Below are 20,472 nucleotides of genomic sequence, written 5' to 3'. Positions count from 1 at the left end.
GTGAAGAAACTGCAGTCACATATATTATATTCAATTTAGTAATACGCAAGATTTTATGTAAATTCATCATTATTTTTATTCTCATTTCTTGTACAGTTATATATTTGGCTTAATTTTTTATCATATAGAGGCAGGTTAAACCATGATCAACTGCTATAAATTATCAGGCAAGTTTAAAAAAAAAAAAAGCTTACTGAGACACACCATAAATAGAATATACAATTGGCTGCAAGAATATATGCATAAAGAAGGTATTCTCATTTTCTTGAGACCAGCATAAAATTTTTAAAAGTCCTCAGGGCTACCGGTAAAGTTGCTTCATGAGAGGAAGCTATACCACAATCTGCCATTTAAAAAGTGGCAACACAAGGATAAGCGGTCTGATGAAGTGGGCCTTGGTAATTCATGCTAGTGTTTGCAATTAATTTAGGAAACTTCTAGCTGTAAATAAAACATATTTCTTCACAAGATGAAGAACTCTGCCTTTGTTTTTCATTGCCTAGCTTGATTAAAATAAGAGGTAGCAACTTTTTTTAAAGAGACATTCCCAGAGCTGCAGTTGCTCAGTGCCACCTTTTCTGTTTTTGAGCAACTAAATCTCTCCAAGGAGAAGGAAGTTACTAACCTTCATCCCAAAGGAGGATCACCAAGCGCTGTTACAATAAAATCAAGAACTATTAAATGAATCAGTGGTAGGTGTGCCAGAATTGGCATTTGGGACTACAAACATAAACCCATCAAGTCGCCTGCCGCTCCAACTCCAGCTGCTGCTGCTATTGCCCCTGCTGAGCAGGCAGAGCATACAGTGACGTGCAGCGAAGAATCAAGCTAAAAACCAGTTTGTGTGGGTGGGCAGTAACAGCCAAGGGCTGGAAGGAGGAGGGGAGACTTTCCCAAGGGATGAAAAGAGCAGATGAGGAATATTTCTGAGCAAATACAACATTTCAAAAAGGGCTACTATCACCGCGCTAGAGGATTCAATTAAGATAAAGTTCCCATTTTGCTAGGCACTGTATATGAGCTTGTTAATTACTTAAGTACAGTATTTAGTAAACAGATATCTCTAAATATCTTGGGAGGCTTCAACCAGTTCTTGACCTTAGCCCTGTGAGTAAATTGAATACTGTCAACAAGGCATTACACTTTCAAACATGCAGATGCCAAATTTAGAGGCTCTGTTCGCTCTTGGAAGATACCAGATGGTCTGAATGATTGAATAATAATGACTTTTCAATTCAATTATGTAAAAAATTTAGGGTTTTGAAAGAGGTAAATGTATACATACACATGTAGATGTAACTCAAATATAATCTACACACTTCCTCAGTGTAGCTCTTCATGAAAAAAACAAAAATAAGATCTGCCTGAAAATATAGCATTGACTCTAAACAAAATGATAAAAAAGCCAAACAGCAAAATACTATTTTCAGGGACAGAGAGAACCAGGAGTGAGGGCTTGTAATTCCTCATCATCATTTCAAGTCCTTAACCACTAAAGCAATAGAAATCAGCAAGAAAAAATATGACAACATTGCAATATTAAACATTGCGTTTTACAAAAGATGAAATGAGACAACCTATTCTATGTAAACTATGTATGTCAAGTAGAGAGAAAGGACAGTTCTGTTAAATGCAGAAATGTGTTTGTTAAGGTAACTTTTTGTAAGACAAATTAAAGAATTTATTTTGCTAGTATTTTTGCCATCTTTTCTGACATTAGTTTATATCATTATAACAAAGCCACATTTCTATACAAACTTGTTAACTCCTGTTAAAAATGATCTGAAAATACTAATTATTTGGGCACAGTTTAAATAAAAGAAAAAAAAAGGAGTAACAGGAGATTCAAGGCTCTGAAGATCATTAGGAATCATATTGTGACAAGTTTCATAATCAATACACCAGAAAGACAAGAGAGAAAGACCAGCAGCATTATCAGAAACAGTTCATAGAAAGGCTGTCCCCAGTCAATTATCAAGTGAACTTTATGCTATCAGGCAAGCATCTGTCAATTTTATAATAGCTTTCAAACCTCTTCAAAGACATATTATCTTTCCATTCTATATGCACTATCTGTAAAGAATTTGGCAGTGGTCACAGAGGACCCAGTTTTCCTACTGAGCCCTAAATCAAATATCCAAATTTTAGTTGCTAGTTTAGTACCTTTACTGCAATATTTAGCTAGAAGTTCCTGTTCACAAAATACATTCTGTCAAGGAATACTGAGCTAACAAGAATATCAACAGTTCTTGTTGGCGCTCACAGGGGTTTTTGTCCCCCCACAAAAGCTAATTGCTATACATCACCAACAGCATAATCACTTCTAAATTATTTAGCACTAGAAGTGGCTCCAAGACAGAAAAAAAACAATACCATGTCATTCAAGAAACTAGCCTTCTTATAACGCACTCATACAGAAGGTATCACTGCAGATTTTTAAAAAAGTATTTTTTAACATAAAAAATGATAAATATTACGTATTTGTTATTTTAAGTACCAAGTGAAGACATTTCAGAGAAGAAACAAAGTGAGACACAATTTAAACCATTCTAGAACCAGCTGCTGGAAATCCACAAGCTTTAATATGTGTGTAGCTATTCAACAGCTTATATGCTATTTGTTAGATCACATCTTATTTTCCCCATCACGCAATTACTTTCAACTTTGTAGTAATCCAGGATGAATGCTTTGAGAACTCATTCGTAAAACAAGATGAGTAAACTCATTGTTATTACAAAGCCCTTTAAGTAATGGTGTCCAGAACTATATTTTTAAATTATTTTGAACATACATTTTCAATCTCCAGGTTCAATGTATGTTTCACTCAAATGTATGTTTCCAAACTTCCAATTATGTAACTTTATCTAATAACTGAAAACTCTTGATAGCTTGGCTGTAATAACTATCACAGTAAAACCAACATCAACCTTGTTTATAAATTGCTGATCTTCTCTGGCTCTGAAATCAGACTCTGATAGAGATCAATTTTAATCATGTCTTCTTCATGTTACTTTGCTATTGCATAATAAGTTCTTTTGCAGTATTGCAAAAGAGCATGACAGGATACTAAAAGCTAAATGCAAGCTAGTTTAATGCTGTATTGGTACTGGCCTCTGCTTTATTAAATAAAACACAACACACACTCTCGATATAAACACCCTCCCCTCCACTTCATGGTAACCGAGCCCTACAGCTGGTGCTTTACGACCACAATTATCCTAACAGGAAAATGTTCCTTCCTTCGATGTTATCGAAGCTGAAGCTTCGTTCATCGCACCTGCATTCGTAACCGAGGCCTGCTGATCCCCCTAACGCCAGAACCTTTCCAACCTGACTCCAGGCAATTACGCTACGCTGGCCGTTCCAGAGGCACAGCCAGTCCCTCACGCCCAAGGCCGCCCCACCTGACGGGAGCGCCCCAGGGAGCCCCCTCCGCCGAGGGCCGCGGCTGCCCTCCCGCCTCCCGAGGAGCTCCGTAGCCGCCCTGCCCGCCGCCTCCCCGGCGCCTCACCGAGCCACACTTCTCCCCGCAAAGGGCAGGCGGGACGTCGGCCGGGGCAGGCCGGGGCACGGCCGCCCCCCGCTCGGCGGACACCGGCAGGCCTGGCCCCACAGGTGCCGCCCCCGCGCGCCATTGGGCCACCCTAACGGCCCCGGCTCTTGATTGGATGCGCCGCCCGTCCGTCCGCAACCGCCTGCCCCGCTGAGGAAACCCGCGGGGGCCCGTACCTGTGCGAGCTGGGGTCCTAACCGCCGCCGCGACGAGCCCGGCTCGAGTCGGTGCGTGAGCCGCGCCGGGCAGGAAGGGGCTGAGCAGCCTTCGGCGGCGGGGAGAGGTGGTGGGAGCCAGGGAGGTCCCTCCGGCACGCAGGGAAGCTGCCACCGCCCCGTCTCCTGCCCGGCAGGTTTGACGTTTGCTGTTGTTGCTGGAAGTGACGTCACCGCGGAGGGACGCGCGGGAAGCGGAAGCGGCTGTTGGCTCCCGCGGCGGCAGATTCAGTCTGTGCCCGCCGCCGGTTGGGAGTCGCTGGGGGCCAGCGGACGGGAGACAGCGAGGCACCCGCCGTCCCGGGGCAGGCGGCCCGGCGGGGAGGGCCTTCTCGCAGCGGGGGCGGCGGTTGGCGCGGGTGAGCGGCGGGTTCTCTCTCGGGGCAGGGGTTTGTCCCCCCTCAGGGGCGGCGAGCCCCGGCGCGGAGCAGGGGAGGCCCGGTCTCCGGCTGGTCTAGGGGCGAGGAAGGGCGGGTGGAGAGCCGGCTCCCGTCCCGCTCTTGCGAGTTCTCCTCAGCGCGCTGGCGCGGCGCCGGGACGGCAGCCGGCCTTGCCCGTGGCAGGGCCAAGCTTTTTTTGTGGCCGGTGTTTCGATGGCTCCCAGGGCAACCGACCCGCGACGCGGAGTTCCTTGAGTGGATCACTAGTTTGCAAGTATCCTGTGTGCTTGAAGTGTGTCTTACAGCTGGCACGATAGCGAAGTGCAATATTTGTCCTTGGCGTTTTTGCTTCTCTGCATAATGGTGTGATTCCCCCCCTGCTCCCCGCCCCATGTAACAGAATAGTCTAAATACGATTTGAAGAAATCAAAAGTCTTTTTTGTTAGCTGTTTCAAAGACAGTGTTTACAGTGTTAAGATACTTGGTAACTTGCATGCTTTTATTGGTGGGGGGTTTTTTTGGGACGTTCATTAGTTCTTTGAATACCATGTGCAATTTTGAGAGTTCTTTAAACCACTTGCAATTCTAGGTTATAATCTCTTAAAACTTTGTTATACCTGATTTTATTCTGGATAGCCAATGTTCTGTAACTGTTCTGTCCTGAATTCCTACGGGCAAAAGCTATGTGCCACTTTTTACGGTGTTCACCTTCCCAAGATGTTAAAGTATTTTCTGCGAACTTAACTCTGTTATTTTTACGATCTCTTGAGCTATTCAGTTTGTAGTGATGGTAGTTGCCAGTTTTTGCATCCAGAGGTCCAGTGTAGAAAGGATTGTTGATACTTTTGGGAAACAGCCAATATGATTAGATGAATTCCTGTGAGAGTGTCTTCTATGAGTATTTGCATTGCAGAATAGAGCTTCAGTTTTATGTCAGACTCTTTGAGACTTGTCTTGAGATCTGGTTGAATTGGCAAAACCATAGGGTGAGTCACTTTGTAAGGTAATGCAGGAAGAACAGCTGCCTTAGCTTCCAAATACTTGAGGTTAAATTGTCCCTAGCCTTTAACAATGAGTGCTGTGTACTTATATTTAGCATGACTAATAACCCAGAACCTAATGGTTAAAGAGGAAGAACCTAATAATTAAATGAGGAAAATACTTTAACAAGGGCAGAACACATGTGAATATCTTCATCTTGAAGACTGCTGATTTAAACACCACAGAGGCACAAGAAGAAAAGAAACAAAAAACCCAGACCATTGTGAGTGCAAGCTTTAACTGTTGTTTTTGTTTTGTTTTTTGTTTCTATAAGCGAAGTGTGTGGTCAAGAAGTTCCTTTCAAAAAAAGTAATTGCTTTAATGAGTAGGACCAAATAACAAAGCTGCAAACTGGAGTACCCATTGGAGTTGATGTCTGACAAGACTGGACATAATCTCTTTGGAGTGTTTGATTTTTTTGGTCTGAATCTCATGTGTCAGCAAGAAAAATGATATAAAATTCTGTATCTTGAGACTACCTCTTCATGTATAGGCTGTCAAGCAGTGCCTCTTTGCTGCTTGGATTGGTAGGCTTCAAAGTATTTATTTTCTTGCCAGAAAAGAAATTCAGTGAAGACAGTGGCAGGCAATTATCTCCCAGGTTCTAGCAGGAAATTGAACAGTAAATTTCTGTTTTAAGGCTTTATAGCTGAAATCATTACTTTTACTGAGGCTTTTGGGGGAAGTACTGTAGAGGATTAAGCCAGTCAAAACCAGATCTAAAGGATGTGAGGAAGGAGAACTCTTTTTGTGAGAAATGTCAACTTTCTGTACTAATGTACTTTTTCTTTTAACTAACTTTCTCTTTTTTTTTTCCTTGTTTTTTCTCTAAACCATTCAAAAACCACTGAGTTTGGCAGTTTGCTAATAGACTTTCTCAAGTTCTATCAGTCTGTCCAGAGTGCTAAGATGCAGGCCATTTGTTTTCATTTGTGACTTAAGAGCTGGGCTATCATCCAGTCTCTGCTTTTAAAGTCTTGTGTTGGAGAAGAACTAATATTGGTTGCTTATAAACAAAGGTTGCAAGATATAGTAAATAGTACTTATAGGCTATCTCTAAATATAAATGTATTTTGAAGCAATGGAGTGAGGGACAATGTTCTTTAAGATTATTATTAGTACTGATATTTGAAGGTGCTGCTTCAGGTGTTTCTTCTTTTTACCATCTGCCAGTCAGGGGGAGTTGCCAGTATTTTTAGATATCTTATGGCAATTTCCACCCCCCCACCCTGTCTCCTCTTCCTCCATTTGAGAATTTACTAATCAGTTCTGTTTGGTAAAATATATTAAAAGTGTGACCTTTCTGTTCTTACTTATCCCTTTGATAGATCTTAAAAACTGATTTGGATTATGGTGATTTTATACTTTGCTGATTCTCTTTTGTTGTCTCCCCCCCGCCCCCCCCCCCCTTTTTTTTTTTCCTCCTTTCTTTCTTACAGTCTTCACTTTCCTTGCAGGATAGTTCTGCAGGGACAAAGGCACCTTTTTATAGTTTGCACCGAGTCCTTAGATGAGTCTCTTTCTTCTGTGAAGCAAAGCCCACAATAAATTAAAAGTGGGTTCTCAACTTGTGTGTTACAATGTAGAAGTTAAACAGGGACCTTTTGGTTATCATCCCAATATACTTGTACCTATTCTGAAATATCTACACAGTCTGTTACCACCTCCCCCTGTGAACAATGTTAAGTGTATTTAATGGAACATCTAAACAGAGAAGTATTGTCTGTGATGAGTTGCTAGTCCTGCCTTCTGATGTTTATGCATCCAAACATTGCTCTTTTGCCCAGTGAGCTTGGGGCCAGGTGAAGAAAAGAATAAGAAGCATTCTAAACTAAAGAATGCAAAAGGTTTCCATGGTTTGTGGAGTTTCTGCTCCTTTGAAACAGTGAAGAAACTTGTTTTCACTCAGTTTTAATGGATTTAGCGAGGCGTAAATTCTTAATATGCTTTCAGATGTCTTTATCTTTAAAGATCTTTGATAGTTCATCGGATTGAGGATTACTACTTGCTCCCATTTAGAATGAATGAAGATGATTACTGATATTAATTGGTATTGAGTCCTAGCTCTGTGCTGTATTGTAACACTTTGGAGGTAGTAGTGTCTAGAAAAGTGGAGCAAAAACCTTGAATTTCAGTGATAATTCTATTGCATTTTGTAATTTTTGTGTACTTTTTTTTTTAAGGAGGAGAATGTACTATATTACATGTATTTCATAATCTGAAAGAAGAATAGCATTTGGAATAATGGCAACAGGAGACCTAAAAGGAAGTTTAAGAAAAATAGAACAAGGACTTCGCTTGTTAAATTATCCAAGAGATGTGGATTATACAGTGTAAGCAGCAGTGTGAATAAATTTATGCTAATATATGATGACAGCAAGATGCGTAAACAAGATATGTATAAATAGTAGCATTGCACCCAGTGATGAGTAAGCGTAGCGTATGTCTGTGGGAAGTTGGGGTTTGATACATGTGAACTGGAAGATAAAAGGATGCAGTTTTGCTGTTCTGAGCAATCCTTAGAATAATCCTGAAGTGTATCACTGTCTTGCTATTCTGCTGCTGTTTTTCTCTTTTCTTTGATTAATCTCTCACCTTTATAATTTCTTTGTAAGTGCTAGCAAAACTTTATTCAGGAAATTTCATCCTGTGAAGATTAAAAAAAAAATGGTGTTGAGCATTGAGATGGAAATGCTGGTGGGATTTAGACCTGACAATGTTAAAATTATATGAGGGTCACAAAAACGTTGTTTGTCATTCACGTTTTGTGAATGAGATATGCCTAGAAAAAAACCTTAAAATGAAGGAGATATTTGGGTATAACATGCTGGCTATATTAAAACACCTTTCAAGTTAAATGTTTGAATTCATGTAATGAAAGGCTTTTGTTATCTTCTGCTGTGTAAAATACTTTTGTTTCTCAATAGGTTAGTAAGGGGTGATCCAGCTGCGTTTTTACCTATCATCAGCTATTCTTTTACATCTTTTTCAACTTACATAGCAGAACTTTTGGTAAAGTGCGATGTGGAACTCACAGCAAAGAGTGACTTGCGTTTTATTGAAGCTATTTATAAGGTATCTGTCTTCATGTTCTTCACAGAAGAGACACAGTTTTGAGTATGGCCTCATAAAAATTAAACATCTAGTATGAGTTTTACTAGAAAGCGAAAATTTTTGGCAATGAACATGAATTGTAATTCTGTTAGGATTTAAGACAAGTAGTAAGTCACTGTGTGGCAAGGCTTTATTTATATTTTCATGAAAATAAGGCTGGATGTTATTAGACAAATCTCAATTTTGAAACAACTGTAGAATCAGTAATATTATTGTGTTTCATGTTAGTTGTGAAGAATACTGAAATATTTATTACACAATAGATTTTATAGAAGTGACCTTAGAAGAAATCATAACCAGCAAAAAATCACAGGAAACTTCAATAATTGTAATGAATACACAATTAAGAAATACAGTTATTTTAAAACACCATGCAAAATTAAAATGCAAAATCAAGTTTTTAATAGTTTATAAATTGGAATAAAATTATTCACTGAATGAAAATAATTTTGAACTATCTTTAAAAATATCCATAAGCACATTTTTATAAAAGGTGGCTTGATACATTAACAAATACTAGCTTATTCAGACTAGTTTTCCATCTGAGGAGGACAGAGACTCCTTTACAAAGAGGCTCTGTGAGAGCCTTACTTAGCCCTCTGACGCATTTGCTGAGATTAATACAACTTTTTATTGTGCATTCACTTTGGAAAGTTTTTTGTTTAACTTTTTTAATATTAATGTCTACAATCATTTATTTCATGAATCATGACTGTGAGTTAAACTTTACAAGAGTGATGTGAAGGAAATGTTCCTGGAAGAGGTATGTTGAAAGTCTAGTTAGAAGAAACAGCTGAGAACGTATAAATAACCAATTGAGAAAAGGTTTAACTGCTGAAGTGCAGAACGAAAGAGAAGATTGTAGAAAAATAAGAACCCAAGCATGCCATTTCTACAACAAATTGCATGGTGATCTTGAAAGTGAAGTAAACTCTTATTTTGTTGCAGCTTCTTCGTGATCAATTTCAATATAAACCAATTTTAACAAAACAGCAGTTTCTTCAGTTTGGCTTTGCAGAAAGAAAAATGCAGATTGTTTGTGACATTATCAACTGTGTGGTGAAAAAACATAAGGAATTAAGTAACTCAAATAAGGTACTGATTAAACGGTAACTTTATTTATGAGATAAGTTTCTTTTGACATGCTTAATGCTGCAGGTAGAAGCTGAAGACCAGTTTATTTGAGGTGCAGCATTGCTGGTAGTCAAAATAGGGGGAAAACTAGTATGAAGTTCCATTGTAAGATGCTTGAGTGCTATCAGGTATACAAAAGACATGAAGCTGCCAATGCTTCGTAGTATAAACAAAAAATATTAGAATGAAGATAAATCTAGTACTCGGTATCTTTACAGTAAGTGATATATTTTCTTTTAGACTTCTCAACCTAGTGAATGTTTGTGTAACTTGGTAGACTTTGCAGGCAGATTTAAAACCAAAGCAAAACTGTCTGATATGTTGAAGTTCTGGTAACATTTAATTTAAACATGACACTTGTATTTGTGTTTCAGTGGTATACGTCTCAAATATGATTATTTTCATTAATCGTATTTGTTTTACATTGGTAAGGCATTTTTTTTATCAGTGTATGCTGTGTATCAGTGTATGCTTTAATAAAAGGCATTTTCAGTCTTTATATTTTACAGGATTTTGTTTCGTTTGAGTTTATAACAGTCTTCAGGACTTCTGTATACTTAATTTTTCACTTTTGGGGGCATAACTACATTTTTTTCATATTTGTTTGTCTTTCAACTCTGGTGCAAGTTGTCTTTTTCTCTTTACAACCAGCTTTGATGCAGCCTTGCATAGGCGTTAATGAGTGTATGAATGTCATTCACTTCCAGATCTGGTTTTGGTGTAAATTTGGGTCATAGTTAATTTTTTTTAGACATTATTGTACTGCAGAGGTCTAAATGTGTTTGTGTGTGTGCCATGCAATATTCCTGCCTGTTAACAATGGCAGAAAATGGGGTGTGTCATCCCATCCCCATGTTGGTGTGTCTCCCTGTGTCGTGTTGTCCTGTTGTCATCGTGTCCCGTGTCTGTCGTGTCCCCCCCCCCGCCCAATCCCTCCGGAAAATAGTCCTGTGTTAGAAGCATAATATTTTCTCCTCTTTACTTTGAAGGTTAAATCCCAAACAAGGAAAAAACTCAGGTCTTTTAAATATGAAGTATGGTCAAATTGTGATAATGTCCTTGCTGATCCTAGTGGCAATGCTCTGAATTCCAAACAGGTATGAAAATAGTTTTTATGTTGTATGTCTAAAGGTTAATCTCATTTGTAATGAGTCAGGCTCTTTCTGGAATATGTGCTTTCATTTAGGTTTTAATGCTTGACCAGACCAGTTGCTTCTTGTTTGTTTGTTTTTCCCCCGAAGTATGGTTGACTGAAATAATAGCTGAAATACAGAGGATATTGCAAATGGAGGAACAGCAAGGAAAATGAAGATGCAATTGGAAAAAGAATATACATCGTGTTTGGAGATTGAAGTGTGTTTGGTCTAACATTGCAATGTTTTCAATGTAGCTTTCAAAACACTTTTTGATCTTTTGTCTGAATCTGTTCAGCAAAGATTTCTTAATGTAACATTCCTGTTAGCTTTGGTTTTACAAGAGTAATGCTTGATCTTAAGCGTTATGCTACTCTTGGCTTGTGGAGGAGACAGCTTTCATAATAGTTTCTGCTAAAAGGGTGCAAAGTAAAATAGTACAAAACGTTTAGGACTGTGACTGCCCATTAAATGTTGGTGACTTCTGTTTAGAAGGGAAAATACTGTTTTAGCAGAGGAAAATTTCGCAAAGAAACTATCTGGAGTGACTTATCTGGCACTTCTGGTTGTTGAATGGTAGAACTGAATGAGGATATATGTGAGGGTATTAAGAATTCCCTAGAAGAGGAGAGTTTCAGCTTCAGTAAAACATCTAGGAATCTGTAAGTGTTAAGATGCTGCACAAAACTACCTAATGATTAAGAACCCACAATTACTAATTTATTTTGTTATGTGGCAGGTAGTGATCATAGGACTTGATCCATCTGCAAAGAAAGGCAAAATTTGTCTCTTATTTTTTTTCTCTCTAAGCGAAGCACTCAAAGGAAATGAAATGTGTAGCTAGTAGGGCTATTTTGCTGACAGTTGTCAAGGAAAAGAGTTCTAATCTTCCTAGTTAAACTTTTCTTTTTTTCTGAATGTTTAAGTGGTGGTTTGATGTTGGAACTGTCTATACATATGTTAATACATACAGGGAGATTCATACCTCCCAATCCACACTTAGAACAACCCTTACAATAAGAGAGGACATTAATGCCTTCATTACTGTTTATGGAAGGGAGCCAAGGTACACAGTACATATGGTAAAGTGTGTGCATATTTGTTTTACAGTTCTTTCATGTCTATATGATATTTTAAATTAAACTGCCTGCTGTTGCTTTCTGTGTTTTGCAATCTGTTGGGATAAGATTGTCAGATTTAAATAAATAAACACTAAAATGATAGGTCTTCTGTGTCAGTTACTTGGCTGATGAATTGAAATGTTCTTGTAATGAATAACACTAGTGAATTTTTTTTTTTTAACATGCTCAAAAGAAGCCTCAAGTAGTACGGCATTCAGGAAATGAAGTTAGTGATGACCTCCATCCACTACCCCTTCCAGCACAGGGAGGTAATGAAGAAGAATTGTACCCAGATCATGATGTTGTGGAAGTTAAATGCGAACGAGTAAGAACTTTTATTTTAAGATGCTGCCCGCATGTATTAACTTTTCTTACAGGGCTTTTCCAAAGGGCTTTAAAGAGAAAGCTGGATGCTCCTTAAGTATAACTAATAGATGTATAATAAATATATTGAAAGAGTTGAAAAAAAGTCAGTTAAGTTGTACTGTCCTTTCAAGAGCCAGTTCTGTCAACAGTTTCTTTAAAAGCTGAGTTCTATGAATGGCAATTCTGAAAGAAAAATAATTTTCTAATGTAGCAGAATGTGGTTACTGAACTTGAGGAAGATTCCACTTAATTTCATTGATCAAATTATGAATTATATCTGTTTTGAAATTAGAGGACATGTGTTCTTATCCATATTTTCAGGTCATAGAAGATAATTGTCAGATTGAGTTCCTAAAGAGTCAGCTTGCTGATTGCCAGGAAAAGCTTCATAAGCTAGATTGGATGGAAGATAAACTACATGTTTTAGAAGAGAAACTGAAAGGAAAGGTGATCATAGATGAGAAGGACTGGAATAATTTGTTGAGTCGAGTTTTGCTTCTTGAAACAGAACTGTTGTTGCAATCCAAAAAGGTATGTTAACTTCTGCTTTTCTTCTATAACAAAAATTGCCCAAACACAATGTTGTCAGCCTGTTTCTGTTCTTCGTGCCTCCTGATGCATGCTTTTCACTATTTTTAAAGGCATGATCTGAATGGAAGTGCTGTTTGTGGAGTTAGTGGTATTTTTTTCTTCTGTTAAATTCTGTTGTTTCCTCATGCTCTATGAAACAAAGCTCTCCATTGGAAATTGTTTCCTTGCAGGAACAGCAGGTGTAGCTAAGCCTGTTTTCATTAGTAATGACTCTGTGTTTTCATCTCCTAGCAAACTTGTAGAAGGAAGCTTTTGAAAGCTCTTTAAGTTTAAGACTAGGCTGTCTTTGAAAGGTTGTGTTTCTGTGGTTGAGAATTTCATCAAGCTAGTGACACATTTAAGGGTTTCTTTATTCTAGTCTGTATTATTCTGAATTTCTTATACTGGCCTGCAAATGTTGTTGTTGGTGCTGTTGATACAGTTGAGTGTCTATTTGTTGTTTATATAGTTGAATGTCTGTTTTAATTCTCCAAACTCTAATCAGATACAGATATTCCCTTTGGAAGATTAAGTCTTCATTCTATAGAACTACCATTGACAAAAATAGATGGCATGCTCAATGGAAAGTACAAAGTTAATGGAAAAGTTAACTTCTATTTTAGTCCTATTCTTAGTTTGTGACTCCTTGACATTTCTAGCCTAATCTATGATCTTTCTCCTTTTTGCACCCTGCCCTGCCTTCCTATGTCTTGTCCATGATGTTCATTGCATTTTTAAATGTGTGAAAGCACTACAGTTGTGATGTGGCTAGATTTGGCATATTTGTCAGAGCAAATCAAGTATTTTGTTGCATTAAGACTCTGTATTATTTTTCATGCTGTTGAAAGGTCCTTGTATGCACATTATATAACTTCATATATGTGCACATGTAAGTATTTTGAGATGCAGTGAGCCACAGCATCAATTTTGTGATCACATGCTTAATTTCAAAGTGTATTTGCATATGTGTCTTGTGTATCCTTTGGATACTGTCAGATGCTTTCCAGAAGTTGAAAACCCATGTGGAAAATAGTTGATCAGTGTTGTGTTTTTCTCTGTAGTTGTAAAACCATGAAATTTACTTGTAACCAGGAGCTCCGAGTGTGTTGCTGGCACTACAAATTTGAAAATGTCACTAATACTTGTATACAAGATATGGGTTTTTTCCTGTGTACCTTGAAAGTGTGCTAGTTATGCAAAGTCTTGAAATGGAGAAGTGTTCAGACTGATCACTAGGTTATTTCTAAAGGCTGTAGCTCAGATGATAAGGATTGACATTCTCAACCACTTTTTCTTAAACACACAAGTTTCAGGTCAGTAATGGCTCAAGTGATTTACCATTTGAAATAAATTTCTTATGAATATTGTAATTTAATTATCAGTGGACATATGTCCAAATAACACCACCAATGATAATGTTTTCTTCTGCTAGCAGTCTCAAGAGGCCTTCAGCTGAACAGCCATAGACAGTTTTACTCCTGTTTCAAGTGTATTCTCTTTGAGAGATAGTTGCTGCATTTATGACAGCAGCAGTACAGGAAAGCTTGTGTTTCAGACTAGGCTTGTTCTTTTATTTCTGTAAATATGGTTTATTATTACTTCAGTAATATGTTTATTGCAGTTGTTTAAAGGTTTGGAATAGTATGTGGAAAATATTTGGAAGATACTTAACATTAGTATCACTCAAATTTCCAGTAAGATAATTATATTTCTGAACTGCATGTTACTGAAAGAAGTAATCTGCAGAAACAAGTTTGAATTTAGTTTGTGTGTGGCATTGTTGCTTGTCTTTTTTCAAAGCAAAAGAAGCTGGTTTTTATATTTAAAAAAAGAAAAGTCTTCAAAACCCTAACTTTTTTCAATAGGCGTTTGAAAACTGCCAAGAAATAATCCTTTGGGCCAGAGAATTGCTGCTTCTTTGTTTCATGAAATTCCATCCAAGCTGTGCTTCACAGATATAGAAGCAATTCAGAATTACTCCTTTCTTCTTACTCTTGCATTTTTCAGGGAACTTTTGGCATCTAATCAACATAACAGGAACACTCTAAGATCTGTCTCGCACTGCTGCCAAAGTAGCAGCAGCTGTGCATTTAGCTCTGGGAAAGTCTGAAAGCTACCAAATCCATTTCAATAAAAAGAATTGAGCAGAAGTAATCAGTGCAGATTTTTTTTTTGTAAGAGTTATCCATTATTACAGTTTTTTTCGGCTTCTTCACACACAGTACCTACTATTTCTCCCTCATTCACTTATTTGGGTATAATATTCCCCTGTTAACTGATATAGTTACTCTAGTATATAAAGTGATATACTTTATCAAAGGCTGAGATTTCAAATCATAATGATAACTCATTGGTGAAAAAAGTCTAGATGTTGTTTATGAGTGTTGGATTTTTTTTTTATTTTGAAATTAGAAAATTGCACTCAAAAACATTGTTAGTACAGCATTAATTTGGTTTCCTTGTTTATGAACAACCTTTTCTAAACTAGATTGAGTTAAACTGAGAACCCTTCTTAAAAGAGCCCTCTCTCATTTAGGAGCCTGGGAAACTAGCTTGAAATAGACTTTTGAGTTCTAAGCATTTAAGTGGAATGTATTTCAGTTCATCTATAGGCTAATTTTTTAGGACCAAGGATCTGCATTTCTGAATATCAACCAGAAGTAGAAGGTACGCTTATTTTGTTAAGGTAATAGCAGCCATCATCAAGATGTAATTGTTAGCACAGGCCAAGAACAGTCTGATTGTTCATTCTACTTATACCTAAGTTATATGCGCTATATTTGGACCTGGTTTTGACCTGTTTATGAACAGCAATATTAATATTAAAAAAGCCCCCATGAAATAGACTAGTTTTTTAATGCAATGTATGTATGGAAATTTTGGATTTTTTTAGTCCTGTAAAGACATGTGTGCAGTGCCAGCATATCTGGATGGTGTAGCAAATGCATACATCATTAGTACTTAAATATACTTTTGTTCAGTCAAAAGATGATTTAACAGGGTATGGCTAAAATGCAGTAAACTTGTATTTCAGAGAGACTTATCTACAGAGTTCAGCAATATAAGTCAAGAATGTACTTCTAGTAGGATTTCAGTTTCTCCTGGTGAGTATTAATGATTTTCTTTTTAATTAACATCATGTGCTAAACACTTCTTGCTGCCCTGGACTAAAATAGTGTTTAAGTAGACAATTGCAATTTAGTGACATCTGAATTTATATACATGCTGCAAATTAGAAATTAACCTGCTAGTCATTTCATGTTTGTAATTTATTCTTTAGAAGCTTTATTTACTGAAATAGTTTTTAAAGCATTAATGAAAATATATAGCATAGTAACTAATAGTGACAAATAACTACTAAAAATCTCAAAGGTGCAAATTTAATTGAGGTGCTATAGCTAAAGCTGTGAAAAAAAATAATGTTAGCTGCACTTTAAAGTAGTTATAATGTTTTAAAAATAAGCTATTTGCAAGCACAAAAGAAATTATATTTGCTGCCACAGGTTTGTTATAATTAAAATAGTGTCACATTTATGTTGTTTTTTACTTTTATAATGGGGCTCAGGACAAATCAGGGCTTTTTCATTCATAATCCGTGTTGTTTTTCAAATCACTGCTGAACATTCTCTATAGCTTCATCCCTTTTGAAGCAGTTAGCAGCTATCCAACTAGCATTTTTGCTAAACTTTCTTATTTTGAAGAGCAAGAAAAAAATCTTTTTCTTCCATTTCCAACTTAATTTTGATAACGTACAAGTAGTAAATGAAACAGCCTTAAGTGGGAAAGAAATTAAAAACATTCCCCAGGCCATAAGTAATTCTTCTTTCTTCCTCAATGGTAGCTCTTTAGCCCTTACCTTGCATCGTTCTGTATATTAATTTGGCCTGTTTCCCCTATGGCAACTGTTATTCCTACCACCAGTAGTAAGGAGGATATTTTATTTCCCATTCTCACTTATTAGGCATTTTTGTCCAGTGTTGGGCTGTTGCATTGATAATTAAAAGGGAATCTCAGTAATCCAGTTTCCATGGAAATTAGGAAGGCAGTTTCTTGGTTATGGTAAAGTTTATTTTAATTTTGAAGTCTCAGGAACGGGCCCTTCTTTTTACAGACCTTAGAAAGCTTGTGATGTTTACTTCCTTTCATAAGTTTAGTGCTATGTTACTGACACTTGAGGACTTCAGATGGTCTTTAAAAGAGAAGTTTCGCATTTTCAGACTTCTGGAATTCTTCTGAATTTGTTATTCCTGTTTTTCTAAGATATGATTCAGGAAATTGTAGGCATACAAGTTATGCGGCCAATCTTAACTCTTATATCTGAGATGCACAGTACTCAGAATGTTTTGATGCTCTTTTTTGTTGTGGTGCTCTTCGGGAATCACAGCTGTACAGAAGAAACATTTTTTTAATTTCAATTTATTAAAAATAATTTAGTATGATTTTAAATACAGAATAGTGTAGCTAAACATGTTCCAAAGGTAAGATCCATAGATGATGGCCTTACTGAAAATAAGGTTATGGGAACACTTTTTCTCTTTTTCTAAGTACTAACTTATCTTCCCTGACAATAGTATTCTGAAATTGCAAAGAGTATCAAAGCCTTCCCAATGTAAAAGAAAAGTCTGTTTCTGCTGAATGGATGCTAAACCTATCCCAACGGGAGGAGAGCTAGGGAAACAGAGATTGATACAAATTTTAAGCTAAACAAGAAGGTGATTATTTTATTTATATTTCTGCTGCTTATAAGACAGGTTACTTCCAAATTAAAGACATGTTTGAACAGGTAGTTTACAATAAAACTAATGTAAACTATTTGAAATTACTTTTAAATGTTTGACCCAGTAATTAGACTTTCTTAAGTGTTGATTTCACTGTAATCAGGATAAAGGTAGAATTCCTAGTAATCTTTTTTAAATTTGTCTTGTATGTGTTATACATAGTACACTGCACTTGTTTTAAGAAAATGAGAAACCTATTTTGGATCCTCACCAGTGGCTTTTCTTTTTACCTCTCTAAACAATGCATTCTCTTCTGTTATTACATACTGTAAATCAAGCTATTTGATAGCTGACCTTGCAATAAGAGAGCAAAAAGGCAAAGGTGACACAAAAATGAGTATTTCTCCATAGATACAGAGAGGAAGGAGGAGATGCCAGAGAGTCTTCATCAGTCGTCTGGATACAGCTCGCTATTATCCACAGACCCATCTCACAAAGCCACAACCATTAATTCTCATGGTCTGACAGACATTTCAAAGGTAGGTAAAACTTGTAAATGCTTAGTTGATTTCCTTTCTGAGGTCAAGAGAACAAGTAAGCATTAGTTTTAGTTGTATATACTACTTGTGAAAAACAAGGAAACTATGCAAAACTACATCTAGGTCTGTCTCAAAAATCCTTTTGATATGTAAACAGTGCTTAAAGTCACATATTCTCTATGATTTTTTCAGGTTGAAAGTCCATCTGAAGAATGTTAGCTTTGAAGAGTTCACTAACTTTGTTGCTTTTAAATTGCAGGAGACAACAAGACAAAGAATGGAAAGGATAAGTAAAATGTAAGTAATAGGAAAGGGCAGCAGGAATTCATTTCCCAGGAGGGAGTTGTACTGGACTAAGGCCTATAGAGAATGTACATATGTGTTCCAAACCTCAAAGGTCTCTACATCAGGTGTGGCATTTCCTTATGACTCCACTGGATAATAAATCCACTTACAGTTCTGTATTTTTGGGATGAGTCACTGTTTTGGTTTCTAAAAAGCAATAGAAAGCATTCTTAATAGTATTAACTAGAGATTAAAGAGTGTTTAGAATCTGGTTGACAAGGAATAGGAATATTATTTATCTTCTGATAGGAATTCCCCGGTACTTGTAACTTTTCTTCCTGAAAAATAACTACAATATCTTAACTCTGTTTTTTATTACTTAAGAAAAAGTAAAACCAATTTCAGGCTAAGCATTGTGAGAACTGTATTAAGATGTATTTGATACTAGTCCTGAGATCGGTAATGAAAATTTTTTTGGTAAGAAATATTTTTATTACACTTGAAGAAAAATGCATTGCTGTATAATGTTTCTTTAGCAAGAGATTTATATTCCATAAGTGCCTGGCCTGAAAAAAGCTGTAGACTTTTTTGTGATTTAATTTTATTGTGTGGGTTACTTTTTTCTTTATGGATACTTAAGGTTTATTGATATGTGGTAGGCATTTAAAATACAAACCAATTGCAAAGGAAAAGGGGGTATGAGAGGAAACTTAAGGTTTCATGCTGCTTGTTAGTATTTTGGATTCATTAGAAAGTTAAAGACAAGTCAGTTATTTCTTACTGTATTTTAATGTGTGTGTGTAAACAAAATTTATTTTCAGAATTGAAGAAACCTCAGAATTGTTGAAAACCTCAGGCAACGTCTCTGAGAAGACCTGAAAGCACAGGTCTTCAGACCTGGTCTCTGTAGACTTATGGATATCAGAACTAATATGTATGTTTGTACAGCATTAAATTTTTAATATATCAGATTTGTAATGATCACCAGTGCTTTTATTCCTTTGAATAAATATTGTCTAATGCATCTGTGTACTGATTTCCCTCCCGCTGGCCCTGATTTTTTGGTTTTAAAAAATATTCAAATAGCTTCCCCCCACTTTTGTGAAGTGAAGTCATTACAGCAGTGTATTTTTGTGTTGACATTTGTTTGCAGTGTGCTAAGTAATATGTTTTTTAAAGTGCAGGCTTGAGGACCGTGGTTTACATCCTGTTGGAAACATTCCAGCTGGGACTTGCATATTGCACCCAAGAGGCTTTCTTACATACCATCTTACCATCTGTACTGTTGAATAAGTCTTAATGAAAACTTAAATACACAATTTTAAATATGTACCTTTTTTGCTGTTTTTTTAAAATATAAATTTTTATGCTGAGCTGGAGAGCACCAACACATTACGGCTTCCATTAACACTGACAAAGCGAGGGTCAGTTTGATCCTAAATGCTAAAACGTGCAAGTAAGTCCACAGACTTTGACTGTAAGAGATGTGTTGAGTGTTTTAGTGCTCTTACCCAACACATTTTAAGACCAGCAGCACAGATGGAGACCATCCAGTATACGAAGATACACAACATTTTTATGATTTGAAGCCATATTAAAGTTTCTCTTTAGAGATGTAAGTAGATGTAAGACTTCCATAAATGTTATATAATCAAACAAAAAATGTGTGAGGTTTGATAAGATTTATTTATTTATTTATTACACTTTGTAAATTGGTAGCCTATCACATCAAGGTTTCTTTGTGCTATAATACTCACTTCACTTAAAAAGATTTTTGGAGTTTGATATCACAAAACCAGTGAATTTTTTTGGCAGAGTTTGCAAATAAAGGCAAAAGCAGCTGTTTGACATTATGCTGTAAAAAGTGGTTTATATGTTTTAACAATAATTATGATTTTTTTTTTCTGTAACCATATGGAATATAAATTGACTGTATTTTACATACAAACAGAAGAATGTACGGTGATCCATTATGTTATATAGACTTTAGTTGAGGGTTTTGGACTTTTGCAATAGAACTTTTCCAGTTGTTTAAAAAAAAATAATTGGAAAGTTAGATGATGTGAACATGTTTTGCGCCTTAATTGAAAATAGACCTTGCAAATCACTGTTAATTTTCCGAACAATGAAATGAAAAGAGGTTTTCTTCTAAATGTTAGACCAATTCAACAGAAAATAGGTGATATTTTCTAAAATAGGACTACAGCACCATCTTGTGGAAATCTTTATACAAAATAATTACCAAAGGAGGAGGAAAGTATATTCCTGTACAGTTAAAGTTATTGCTTTAAACCAGTAATGAT

General features: G+C 36.6%; 2 protein-coding genes across 9 annotated transcripts in view; one reads left to right on the top strand and one right to left on the bottom strand.

Annotated features, from left to right (window-relative positions):
* Positions 1-3,864, bottom strand: part of FBXO8 (F-box protein 8) — an 18,837-nt gene extending 14,973 nt beyond the window's left edge. Inside the window, exon 1 of one of the 4 annotated variants that reach the window (XM_072861519.1) lies at positions 3,730-3,864. The gene's annotated coding sequence lies outside the window, so the exon portion shown is untranslated. Of the gene's footprint in view, positions 1-3,511; positions 3,623-3,729 lie in introns of those variants that run through there. The other 3 variants (XM_072861520.1, XM_072861517.1, XM_072861518.1) reach the window with 3 other exon arrangements.
* Positions 3,777-20,472, top strand: CEP44 (centrosomal protein 44). Of its 5 annotated transcripts, none has more exons than XM_072861513.1 (12): positions 3,777-3,905; positions 5,245-5,412; positions 7,373-7,522; positions 8,117-8,264; positions 9,252-9,398; positions 10,427-10,534; positions 11,885-12,016; positions 12,379-12,588; positions 15,662-15,731; positions 17,757-17,884; positions 18,144-18,181; positions 18,991-20,472. In XM_072861513.1, exons 3-12 carry the CDS (start codon positions 7,434-7,436, stop codon positions 19,046-19,048), a joined length of 1,128 nt encoding a protein of 375 aa, XP_072717614.1. In that variant the 5' UTR covers positions 3,777-3,905; positions 5,245-5,412; positions 7,373-7,433; the 3' UTR covers positions 19,049-20,472. The 5 variants fall into 5 exon arrangements, with proteins under 5 accessions (XP_072717614.1, XP_072717617.1, XP_072717615.1 ...); XM_072861516.1 differs by lacking the exon at positions 3,777-3,905 and adding an exon at positions 3,926-4,127 and having other exon boundaries at positions 5,325-5,412; XM_072861514.1 differs by lacking the exon at positions 3,777-3,905 and adding an exon at positions 3,926-4,127 and having other exon boundaries at positions 5,320-5,412.

This window comes from Ciconia boyciana, chromosome 5, assembly GCF_034638445.1.
Source record: "Ciconia boyciana chromosome 5, ASM3463844v1, whole genome shotgun sequence".
NCBI classification, from domain to species: Eukaryota; Metazoa; Chordata; class Aves; order Ciconiiformes; family Ciconiidae; genus Ciconia; species Ciconia boyciana.
The sequence above is the reverse complement of the archived record's forward strand: the minus strand, read 5'-3'. Positions and strand labels throughout refer to the sequence as shown.